This window comes from Felis catus, chromosome D2 (genome assembly GCF_018350175.1).
Source record: "Felis catus isolate Fca126 chromosome D2, F.catus_Fca126_mat1.0, whole genome shotgun sequence".
NCBI classification, from domain to species: Eukaryota; Metazoa; Chordata; class Mammalia; order Carnivora; family Felidae; genus Felis; species Felis catus.
The window spans coordinates 23,440,307-23,452,539 of record NC_058378.1 but is presented as its reverse complement, the minus strand read 5'-3'; the positions used below and the strand labels follow the sequence as shown (position 1 = coordinate 23,452,539).

General features: G+C 37.2%; 1 protein-coding gene across 1 annotated transcript in view; it reads right to left on the bottom strand.

Annotated features, from left to right (window-relative positions):
• The window catches only part of CABCOCO1 (ciliary associated calcium binding coiled-coil 1), a 120,496-nt gene extending 109,296 nt beyond the window's left edge, over nucleotides 1–11,200 (bottom strand). The window contains exon 1 of the mRNA XM_023240481.2: nucleotides 10,914–11,200. Within this exon, the coding sequence (XP_023096249.2) occupies nucleotides 10,914–11,075 (162 nt within the window). The 5' untranslated portion in view covers nucleotides 11,076–11,200. The remainder of the gene's footprint in view (nucleotides 1–10,913) is intronic.
• Between the last annotated feature and the right edge of the window lie 1,033 nt (nucleotides 11,201–12,233).

The following is a 12,233-nucleotide window of genomic DNA, read 5'->3' as shown; positions in this document are numbered from 1 at the left end:
ATAGGTCTTTCACCTCTTTGGTTAAGTTTATTCCTAGATATTTTATTGTTTTTGGTAAAATTGTATATGGGATTGCTTTCTTAATTTCACTTCCCACTGCTTCATTATTAATGCACAGGAATGCAACAGATTTCTGCACATTGATTTTGTATCCTGTGACTTGACTGAATTCATTTATCAGTTCTTATAACTTTTTGGTGGTGTCTTTCAGATTTTCTATATATATAGTATCACATCATCTGCAAATAGTGGGTTTTACTTCTTCCTTACTAATTTGGATGTGTTTTATTTCTTTATGTTGTCTAACTGCTGTGACTAGGACTTCCAATACTATGTTGAATAAAAGTGGTGAGTGAACATCCTTGTCTTGTTCCTGACCTTAGGGGAAAAGCTCTCAGTTTTCACCATTGACTATGATATTGGCTGCGGGTTTTTCATATAAGGCCTTTATTATGTTGAGGTATGTTCCCTCTAGACTTACTTTGTTGAAGTAGGAATAGATATTGTACTTTGTCAAATACTTTTTCTGCATCTATTGAAATGATCATATGGTTTTTATCCTTTCTCTTATTGATGTGATGTATCACGTTGATTGTTTTATGAATATTGAACCACACTTGCATCCTGGGAATAAATCCCACTTCATTGTGGTGTATGATTTTTTAATGTATTATTGGATTCGGTCTGCTAATATTTTGTTAAGGATCTTTGCATCTTTATTCATGAGCGATAGTGGTCTGCAGTTCTCTTTTTTTTTTGGTGGTGCCTTTATCTGGTTTTGGTGTCAGAGTGATTTGGGCCTCAGAGAATGAATTTGGAAGTTTTCCTTCCTCTTGTATTCTTTTGGTACAGTTTGAGAAAACGAGGTGTTAACACTTCTTTAAATGTTTGGTAAAATTTGCCTGTGAAGCCATCTATCTGGTCCTGGACTACTGTTTACTGATTACTGATTCAATTTTATTGCTGGTAATTGGTCTGTTCAAATTTTCTATTTTTTCCTATGGCAGGTTACATGTTTTTAGGCAATCCAACAAGGAGATAACCACCCAGCAGTGACCAGCCTGCCACATGCCTCACCCAGATAAGCTGAAAACCCAGTGCAACCAGGGGTAGCAGGGCCACTTCTTTATTCTAAGAGTTTTGGTCAACAGGATTGGCCACCAATCCTCAACACAATACCAACATTCCAGAACTGCCATGAGGACACATCTACCCAGCATTGGAAAAGAAAGAAAAAGGGTTAGAAGCTGAAACTCTATTGTAGGGAAAGCATTTGGTGGATTGAATGTGCTGCTTATGGCGAGAACTTCCCAGAGAGTCACCAAAGGGCTGATCTTCCCCTCATATGTGTCTTGGTCTCTCCCAGTGACAGTCTAAAACCACTGTGGGGCTCGGAGCATTGGATGATCAGTTTTACGTGTGCATCCCAGGCAAGCCAAAAATGAATTATCATGGGGGAGATCTCCTCTATGGGACTGACACTTCCCTCAGTTCTGAGTCATCTAAGAACACCTTCTGGTGGGAAGGAGCAAGTGTCCTTTGTCTTTGGAGCTAAGTGAATCAGTCTCTTATTCTAGCTAACAGGCTTAAGAAAAACTGTCCAAGAGCTGAACCAGAGTCTTATGATTAAAATGAGACTAGGTTCAGGGCCAGCTAAAGAAATTTAGAGCACAAAGAGAATAGGAAGTGAGAACAGGTCTCCATATCAGTTCTCCCAGGTTTTCTTTTCCCCAGTGAATAGACCAGTTATTCAGAGAAGCACAGAGGCAAAAATTACATTGGCATTAAACCAACTCTGTTTCCCAGAGGAGGAACTTACTGATCCTAAAAGGTCAAATAAGCGGTGCTGTGCAGACTTAATTTGGGGGTACAACTGTTCCTCTGAGGGTCCCCTCATAATCACCAAGATGATTCAGGCAGCCCAGGTCCAAGGAACCCAGAAGTGGACCATTCAAGTGGGTCGTTGGCTTCCCACAGGATGGAAATCAAACATGAACCAAGAGGAAGAACAGAGTTTAGACAGAGAGACATAGAGAGAACATATAAACAGAGAGACACAGAGAGAACAGATACAGACAGAGGATCTGGAAAACTCAGAAAGGAAGGGAGCATGAGTCCTATCTTTGCTTGAGTATTCTGGATTTTTTATGGAGGACAATGGTCTGGAATATGTATCTTCTTAGGCATCCAGGAATCGATAAAACAAGAATGAGTCAATTTACAAACTTTAAAAAATATCTACATCTTCCTCATTGTGCTTGGGCTTCAAGAGGAGGCAAAGAAAAGTAAAACAAAAGAAAACGAAACAACTTGTTAGCCTCACTATCTTAACGTCTAGTGGAAGGAACAAACCAAGGGTGACTTTAAGACAAGAAAATAAAATGAAAAGTGAGCCATAAGAAAGGAACAAGAACAGAGACAGGCCAAGGAAAGCCTATAGACAGGAGGTCCAGAAATGGACGTTGGTAGATTGGGCAAGAATGATGCCCCAGGTGGATGAATTGGCAACAGGATACTTGGGGACTGGTTCTATAAATATCAACTAATTCACACAATGGTGCCATGGATACAAGTCAAGGACTAGTTGGATCTAAGTGGGAAGTGGGCATTGGAAACATATTGTGGGAGACCTCAAATTTAATAATTAAATAAATATTTGCTGATTACAACATGCAAGATACTGCACAAGAGATCACAAATATTTTAGACCTTGGCTGGTCAAAGAGTGATAGGCTGAAGAGTTTGTTTTTACTAATATAGGGAATAAGGAACCCATGAAATTTTTTAGCAGTCAAGTGACAAGATAAAATTGTGCTTTAAGGAAAGGCATTTTGTAGGAGGGTGAAGGACAAACAGGAGCAGAGAAAGGACTTAGAGGAGAGTTCAATGAAAATGTTTTTGAACTTTTCAGGAATGAGGCATCAGACTGCACTCGGTTCCTAGCAGTGTGCATGAAAAGAAAGGGGTGAATGCAACATATTATATATGGGGGACTACAAGAGGCCAGAATGAATAGAGGGTATGAGTTTTTGAAATAGATGACTGAAAGAGAAAGGCGGTGATTCTTAGGGCCTCCAATAGCACCTATGCCACCTTTGTGTGACCAGGCAACCTCTGTGAGTAGAGGATGTGTTAAAAGGTTTAAGGCTGATACAGCCCTGCCTCTAAGTGCACTACTTGTGAATACAGTAGTTTTACCTCCTGTTCAACCCTCAGCCATGTCCTGTTGTTCAGAGTACAGTCTGTAAGAACCATACGTGGCACTCTCATTACACCAATAAAAATGGAAGCATCAGAAGATGATGCTGGTTTTAAGAAGGCAACATGATGAGTTTGATTTCAATGGTTGAGTTTAAAGTGGAATATGCATATCAAGGAAGAAATGCTTAGAAGGTAATTAGAAATGGTAGACTCAGAAAGGTCAAGTTTTAAAATGTTGCTTTAGGAGTCACTCCAAGTGTGAGGATGGATCAAACTGCCTAGAGCCAGAGCATGAGGACAAGAGCTGTGAATGGGGGATGGAAGAGGTGATGGAGAAGTAGAAATAGGAAGCAGCAGCTCCACAAAAATCAAGAATTGTGAGATTTGGAGGGGTGGGGGAGGGAGCAAATGTTTTCAACGCAACAAATGGTTAATTATCCTTCCGTGTGAATGGGTTCCAATAAATAAGAACAGCAACAAAATGCTTTGCTATAGTTAACAAGATAACATCCCACATTTTCCTTATTTCTTTTCAAGAGTAGAAAAATCCCAAAGCTAACACTTATTGGGAATGGTAATCATCTTAATGTTTGTAATTTAATATTAAATTATTGTATTTTTATTTTTAAAAATCTAATTCAGACATACAATAATGTACTTTATTACCTATCTTTTTGTAACCCAGGGCTAGCAAATTAAACTAGGTCATTCTATTAGATTATATACTCAATAAGAAAAAAATACTTTTATTACCTAATATGATATCTTGCAGCTAGTAGGCCCTCAGATACTTGTAAATTGAGTTATATGCACTCAGTTTTTGGATAGGACAGCATTTTAGTCTGTAACATATGACTATATATTAGTTAAATGTTTGTTGGTTATGTTTTTTATTATTGGCAGTAAAGTATAATTATTCTTGTACTGTCAACTCCATTAGACTGTAAATTTATCAGGGACAGTCATTCAATCTTTTACTTCTTTTTAGAATTCTGCAGATCCTAGTCATGTCAACATAGGTTGTTAATCAACTGCCTGAATTCATCTCTATCATCTGATGCCATTATAGGTGAAGGAGCATGATGAACAGTAGGACTTGGACTTGGAGGGCTCATGAGGCTTTGACTACTGACTAATTTTGTGACTTACAGCAAGTCATTTGAACCTAGGTTTGAGTTCATGTTAAATATCATTATGATATTTTAACAAAGATTGCTGTCATTATTAACAAATAAAAATATGCATGAAAAGTACATTGTACATTCAATAAATTTTATTAGATGTGAAAATGTTCACACAGACATTAGAAGAAAATAGGTCACACAAGACCTGTCTGAAAGAGACTACAACAATCTTAAACCTTTTTTACAATAATAACTCTAGCTAAGATGCTCAACATTAGTGTCTCTCTTTTTGCTAAAACTCGACAGCTTACGATAATCATCTTGTAGGAGGGCTTGCCTCTGGTTTTGTTGTTGTTTTCTTTTGTTTTAAATTGAATTCCTGAACCTATTTTAAACTATAACTCTTTTTTTGTTTGTTTATATGCTGCCTTGCACTTGAAAGAATATAAGGTGGTAAAAAAATCTTTAATCTTTCAACACATATATTCTGACTTATAAAAATTAAAGATACAATAGAAAATTCATGAATAGCCTAATAAAAATGTGGATATATAATTTGGTTTTCTCTGTAAAATTACATCTCTGACTAGAAAAATATGTAAGCTAAACTTCACTGTAACTCATTTTACTCCACCACCTGGTGGATTTTAGCAATTATTCCAGAAGCAATAAAATTGTAAGCTTAATATTATTTGCCAGATAATCTTGTCTCTGAATTTTTTCTCTAACTCACCTAAAATTTCCACATTGTATATATGTCTTTCTTCTAGAATTAAGCTTTCGGGGCATCTTTCTACACATCACCAGTAGTATTCTCAAAAGATTCTTAATAAATGTTCATTAAAAGAAGGACAACACAATTCATCAAACATGACTAAAGAGGGGTTTCACAGTCCTAGAGAACATAGACTAGTCTGCAATTTCCACACTCTGAAGGGCTCTCTTCATGCATGAAAATAAATGTACTAAGAAGCAGCGCTGTGTTGAGTGATGTCAGAGCCTAAGGCAAAAGGAAAACTCAGTAGCTCTGATGCTGTCTTTATGTAAAATTTTGATCCATTATGGGCTTTTTGTATTAACTTTCAATTTTTAAAAAATGCCTTCAACTAAAGTTCATCTTGACTACTAAATTTTGGCATCCCTAAATTTTGTGCCCAAAGAGACTGCCTCACTCACCTCACTACAGTCCAGGCCATCCTAAGGAGCCAATGTAAGAAAAAGAAAAATATATATTTTTTTAAATAATAGATGAAAGAAGGATAAGTCAAAACAAGAACTAGATCTTTAAAACAATGAATAAAATAGGCAAAAACCTTTGGCAAATGTGATTAAAAGAAAAAATAACTATATGCCACATTATATGGAGATACATTTGGAAATTATAAGACAATGGGTGATTTCCTAGAATATAGAAGTTGTCAGATTTGAGCAGAGGTGAAAAAGGCAATGGAACTGACCAAATTAAACTGGAAGTCTACTTTTTAAAAAGTCACCATGCCCGCACAGTTGTACACTTGAAGTTCTACCTAACAATCAGGAAGACATAAATTCTGTTAGTCTAATAATTACAGACTGTAGACGATTTATTTTTAAGCAGTCAGCATAGTCCACACAGAAAAACCTAAACTAGAGCAAAATGGAAATTATAAACCAAAATCATTAATGAATTCAGATGCAAATATTTTAATTAAAATATTATCTTAGAAAGTTGTGTCCAACAGTGTACTCAAAGAAAAATAAGCTGTGACCAAATAAGGTTAATTTCAGAGATGCAAGGATGGATCATCATTAACAACTGCAGCACATTTTTTATGTCAAATTAAATGATTAAAATGGTATAATTATATAAGTAAATAATGAGCAAGCATTTGCTGGAATTCAGCAGCAAAACTCTTAGTAAAAAATAAATAGAAAAAAAAACTTAAACAGAAAAATAATTGTTTGCCAAAACATCAGATTGAATGGTGAAAAACTGAAGTCATTCTTATGAAACCAGAAACTAAAAAGGGATCTTGGTTAGTAACATTATTGTAATTCAACACTCTACAGAGAACCTAACTAATATAATAAGAAACTAAATATGTGTCTTAAATATTGAAAATGAAGAAATAAAAAATATTTATTTGAAGATTACAGGGTTGCATACCTAAGAAACCTGACATTGTACTAACATGGTTTGAGTTAATAAGAAATTTGATAAGATGGTTACATAACATAAATATATAAAGGCCAATGGCTTTTCTCTATATTAGAAACTAATCAGAAATGGAAATGGTAGAAACTTGATTAAACTATACTTGGTTATGAATATAATAAGAAAGATATAGACCTAAAGAAGTTATAAACTTTATCAAAAGTTTAATAAAAAGGCTTAATAAAGAAGATTCACTGGAAAATTTCAAATTAAAAAATTAAATCCTTCCCACATCATAAATGTAATGTGATGACAATTTTGAATCTCAATTGTATCATTCTGGAAACTTACAAAATAATTTTGTAAAATTATGCAAGAATACATACATCTTCAAGAAGAAAAATAGTGAGTGAAACCTTTCCAAATTAGGTCACTGGAAAAGAAAGGATATTAAAAATATAATAATGTACAATATATATAAGTTTTCAGAAATTCAAAAATACATACATATATATATATACACACACACACATATATACATACATATACATTTATACACATACATGTATACATATATAAATTTGGATTCTCTATTCTGTTCTACTATTCTGGCCATCCTTGCGTTTATTCATGTGTATATACACATGTGATAGTGACAGTCCATTTTCGATGGAAAGAGAGGACACTTTATTTAGTAAATGAAGTTGGCATAACTGATGGTTCATGTCTAGAAGAAGATAAAATTAGATCCTCATTTCAAATATACCAAATATATCTATCAAAAATTCATTTTAGCGATGTTAAAGACATAACTGTAGTAAAATAAAACTTTTTTTAATTTATTTTTTTAACGTTTGTTTACTTTTGAGACAGAGAGAGACAGAGCATGAACAGGGGAGGGGCAGAGAGAGAGGGAGACACAGAATCTGAAACGGGCTCCAGGCTCTGAGCTGTCAGCACAGAGCCCGACGCGGGGCTCGAACTCACAGACCGTGAGATCATGACCTGGGCCGAAGTCGGACGCTTAACCGACTGAGCCACCCAGGCACCCCGTAAAATAAAACTTTATATGTTAGAAAAATATTAAAGTTTACTTGCATAACCTTAAAGAGCTGAAGAGAGGAGAAGCAGGACTTTTAAAATAAGAGAGGAAACTCAAAGACCACTAGTAAAAAGAAAGACAAGCCCAAATGTCTGTCAATATCTCCAAACCCACAGCCACTATTCCCAGAGGTTCTAAATGTTTTATAAATAATACTACTGCATATTAACATTTTGAAGAACATTAGTACTATCTTCTCAACAATATTTTAAAAAGTAATATTTTTGGCATCCTCCCCATGGTTCTGCTCAGGTTTTCCCATGGTATGTGCTAAAAATGGTTTCAATAAATATCTCCTGAGTGATACAGAAATTGCAAGACCCTGATCATCTTGCTGCTCAAGTTGAGCCCCAAGAGTTTCTCTCTAACCTATTGATGATGCAGTGAAGGCTGCTTTCAAGGTCTGTAGGGAGATCACCTAATGTAGAGAGAATTGTCTATGGCCTCCTCCTGGACATGTTGAAGATCTCCGAGACAAGTAACACTACCTTTCCACCCAAGATTATGTAAGTGCCCTTACTTCAGTAAGAAAGATAAAGTCTCGAAGGCACTGAGTAAATGTCATCCATTAGGAATGGGGTAACACTCAGACATAATTCAGAAGAAGCAATTGGGCAATAATCATTTATGTTTTCTTTTAGGTCTCCAATGTGAGTTGAAGTATAGTCCTTTTATGTATATACTACTTAAATGATTATATTTCCTAAACAGTATTTTTTTTTAAGATACTAAGAAAGTCAGTTTATGTATGAACAAGCTACTGATAAAAGACTACTGATTACAGTCTAAAAGACTACTGATTATAAACTCATTTATGATTTAATTTATAAATATTTATAAACACCTTTCATTTTCAGATCTATACATAGCAAACATTTTCAGATTTTTGTCATTTTTGTCTAGTCTTATGAATTTACACAGGTATTTCCAAAACATTTAGTCTTATCTTCTAGAGGGAGGCATTTACTCCCATGTTACTAAAGAAACTGGAATGTCGAATTCAAAAAGTTGGCAAAAATAGTTTATGCAGTGTTTACAGAAAAAAAAAAAAATCCTGGACCTGCATCTCATGCCTGCTTGTTCACAGTACCTCAATAGATTTTGGTTTATGATAAGTACCTTCCTTGGAGTATGTGAGACCACCTGTGATTTTAATTAGTTATCATGTTTTACTGAGTGCCTACTATGTGATCAGGATACTTGATTGTTTTTATTCTAGGTACTGACAACACATAAGTCTGGAAACCTCAAACTACTGGAAGCTTATGCTTTATTTTTGATCGACTTGGCGAAAAAGGAAATATTTCACTACTGTTTGGCTCAGATGACTTAGATGGTCTACTGGCTAAGTCAATTTGGATACAGAATATATTAGAAATGACACCATAAGGGACTAGGTCTTGGGGGATCAACTCTGGAAAGAATCTGAGCTGAGCTGCTTTTCAGTATCTAACTGAAAAGCAGTAGCCTTGGGAACAGACTCAGAGAGGTCTTTGCCATCTTTTCCATCTGCCCCCTAAAACACATTGTGGGCACCAGTGGACTGCAGGCAGGCCTTGTCACTCTAATGAATGCTGGCTGGATGGATCAGCTGGCTTCTCTGTGACCTACAGGAACTCTGCTTTCATTAGAATGGAAAATGGCATTCCTACCAAGCAGCATATCATATGCCTGTTCCTTTCAGTACAGGCTAAGTGAGTACAGCTAAGTGAGTCCAAATTCCATCTAGATTTCTTCAGTTTGTTACTAACTAAAAGAGTGAGCATTTTCTGAATTGCTTATTACAGGGAATACCTGCTCCTCCAGGAAATTAACAAATGTGCCCACTGACAGGTGCTAACATGGCAGATAATCATCTAAGGTCTATAACTAACTCATTCATCTGACCCAACCAAAAAAAAAAAAAAAAAAAAGGTGATTTTCTTTTCATGGAGTATTGCACTTCTTTGCATCTTTAAAAACGATTTGTTTTTTTTTTTTAAATGCAGATTCATTAGCCCCAAATTTATCAGTCTTCTTGGAAAGGACATATCTACATGGATAAACAAGTATATGCAGTGTACAATGCCAAATGAGCATTTTCTTAAGTAAGTTTTTGTATATATTTAAGTAACACAATTTAATTGGGAAATTTCCTCTGCCACTTTTGAAACTGTATTACTTACATTAGAGGTCACAAGGGAGTAACTAGCTTAGTAACCAGTTTATCACATTAAAATGTGTTTTTAATATATGCTAATTTCAAAAGGCTCATAGGAGAGCCAGCATGCTTTAGCGGTCTGCATACAGTATTCAGAAGAATCTTGATTGGGAACAACTTGTATATATCTCTGAAGCCAGGCACTAAATTATTGACTCCGTGTTTCCTCATTTATAAAATAGCAGCTAATACTTATCTTCTGAACACAAAAAAATGTTATTTAGACTAATAAGAGAGTTGAGCATAGCAACGTTAATTATAACATTATTATGCACCTTCAGTCTTAAAAAAAAAAAAACAACTGAAGACAAACTTCATAGAACAACATGATGGACTCAGTGCATGAAGATTTAAACTTTTTTTTTTTAGCAATATCTGGCAAAGCAGATATGTCCTTAATTAAAATCATAGCATACTAAGCTTATGAGTAATTAAAGTTACCTAAAACCCATTTATTATTGAGAGTTGGTGTTGGGAGGGGTCTAAAGATAAACCTTTTCTTTTTTTATTTTTTTTTTTTCTTTTAACACAGGAAACCACTGGGACCCAAGGAAGTTAAATAACTTTCCTAACGACAAGCTGATGCTGTGCAACTAAGCCATAAGCACAAGGTCGAGTTTCCAGCGCCCCTCCTTTGTCCTATCATGTGTTTCTTTATTTAGAGAAGTGATAAAATAACCAGGGAGACACCAAGCCCTGCCTTCAAATATTAATCTACCAACAATGAAGAGTTATTATACCATGACCTTTGAACAGTAAGAACAGTGATCATTGCAAAAAAATCAGTAGCACTTTCCAAAAACGGACTGGCCCATTTTAGATTCCAAGATCCCCTTTCAAGTGCAGAGAAGCGAAGAGAAGTGCGCCGTCGTGAGGTCGCGGGGACCCAAAAACGTCCAAGGGAGTTATTTCTACAGTTTCTACCCGAGGGCACTTCGCGCGGTCTGCGGCAGGGCTCGGGGGCGCGGGGCGGTGCCTCCGTGATCCCCGCCTGTCTCTGGGACCCCGACGCCGCCCTAGGCCCGCTCTCAACCCGACCTCATCCCGTGCCGCGCTCCCAACCCGGGCGCTGGGGGCCGACCTCAGCCGCGGACCCTGCGGGCCCGGGGCGTGCACTCGGGGGGTCGCGGGTGCGGGGAAGGAGCGGCGTACCTCTAACTCCGGTGTGGTTCCCGCCGGGGTCGTCGCCGCGGGGGTCGTTCCCCCAGGAGTAGTCCCCACAGACATCGTCATTAACTCGCCGCGGAGTTGCGGCCTTTCGTCGCCTAGGCAACCGGGGCGGGGCCGGGGTCTGGGTCTAGGGAACGGATTCATCTGCGAGCGGCTTCCGGGTCGGCAAGAGGGCCCCTCTGGGAAAAGGCAGGGGCGGGGCCGGGGCGGCCGGAGACCCGGGTCCCGGCTGCTGCGGGCAGCTCTGCGAAGTCCCCTCACAGCAGAGCTTTGAATCATCGGGTAGAGAGACAGGCTCCTTCCTTTTAGTAAGAGTGAAAGCAAGGGGGGGGGGGGGGGAGGCAATTTAAATGGCAGTATCTAATGCTAACATAGCCAGTTCTCAATAAATACTGAAATGAGACATATTATTGGAACTTGATCATTGATTGGTATTGAGATTTTACTGTATTGGTATTGAGAAATTACTGTAATTTTAAGGTGTTATTGTCACGTTTAGAAGGAGAAAGAAGTGTCGTATTAGAGATACATATTGAAAGATTTAGTGTTGATGGGATGATAGAATGTATGCATTTACTCCAAAATAATGAGGGAGGAGGGGTTTGGGTCATTGAGTGAAAGTAGAGTAGATGAATCAAGACTGGGTACGTGGAGGAGGGTGCTCATTACATTACTTTTTCTATTTTGGATACATTTGAAGTTTTCAATGATAAAAGTATTTAAAAAATAATATATTAATGGCAGTATTCGTATTCTTCTCTGAATGACAATACCTGCTTTGAAAATCTACCTTGTATTTACCTGCGTGGAAGTTGCTATGCAGAAAGTTTCCTGTAAGAATCAGACATTTTTAAACAATTTTTTTAAGGTTTATTCATTTTTTAGAGGCAGAGACAGAGCATGAGGGGTAGAGACAGAGGGAGACACAAAATCTGAAGCAGGCTCCAGGCTCTGATCTGTAAGCACAGAGCCGGATATGGGGCTCCAAACCACTAACTGTAAGATCATGACCTGAGCTAATGTCGGAAGCTCAACCAACTGAGCCACCCAGGCGCCCCAGAATCAGACATTTAAAAAAAAAATGTTTTGGTTTTCCCATCTGTAAAATGAGATAATAACAGTGCCTGCCTCCTAGCCTTACTGTGAGGATTTAACACGTTAATATACGAGAATGTTTAGAACAATGTCTGGCACCTGTAACTGCTAGATATTATTAGGATTACCATTAGTTTGTATTATATTTCTCTTGACTTTAGTCCACACTGTGCATAGCTGCCAGGATAATATTTCATTATGGGCCTC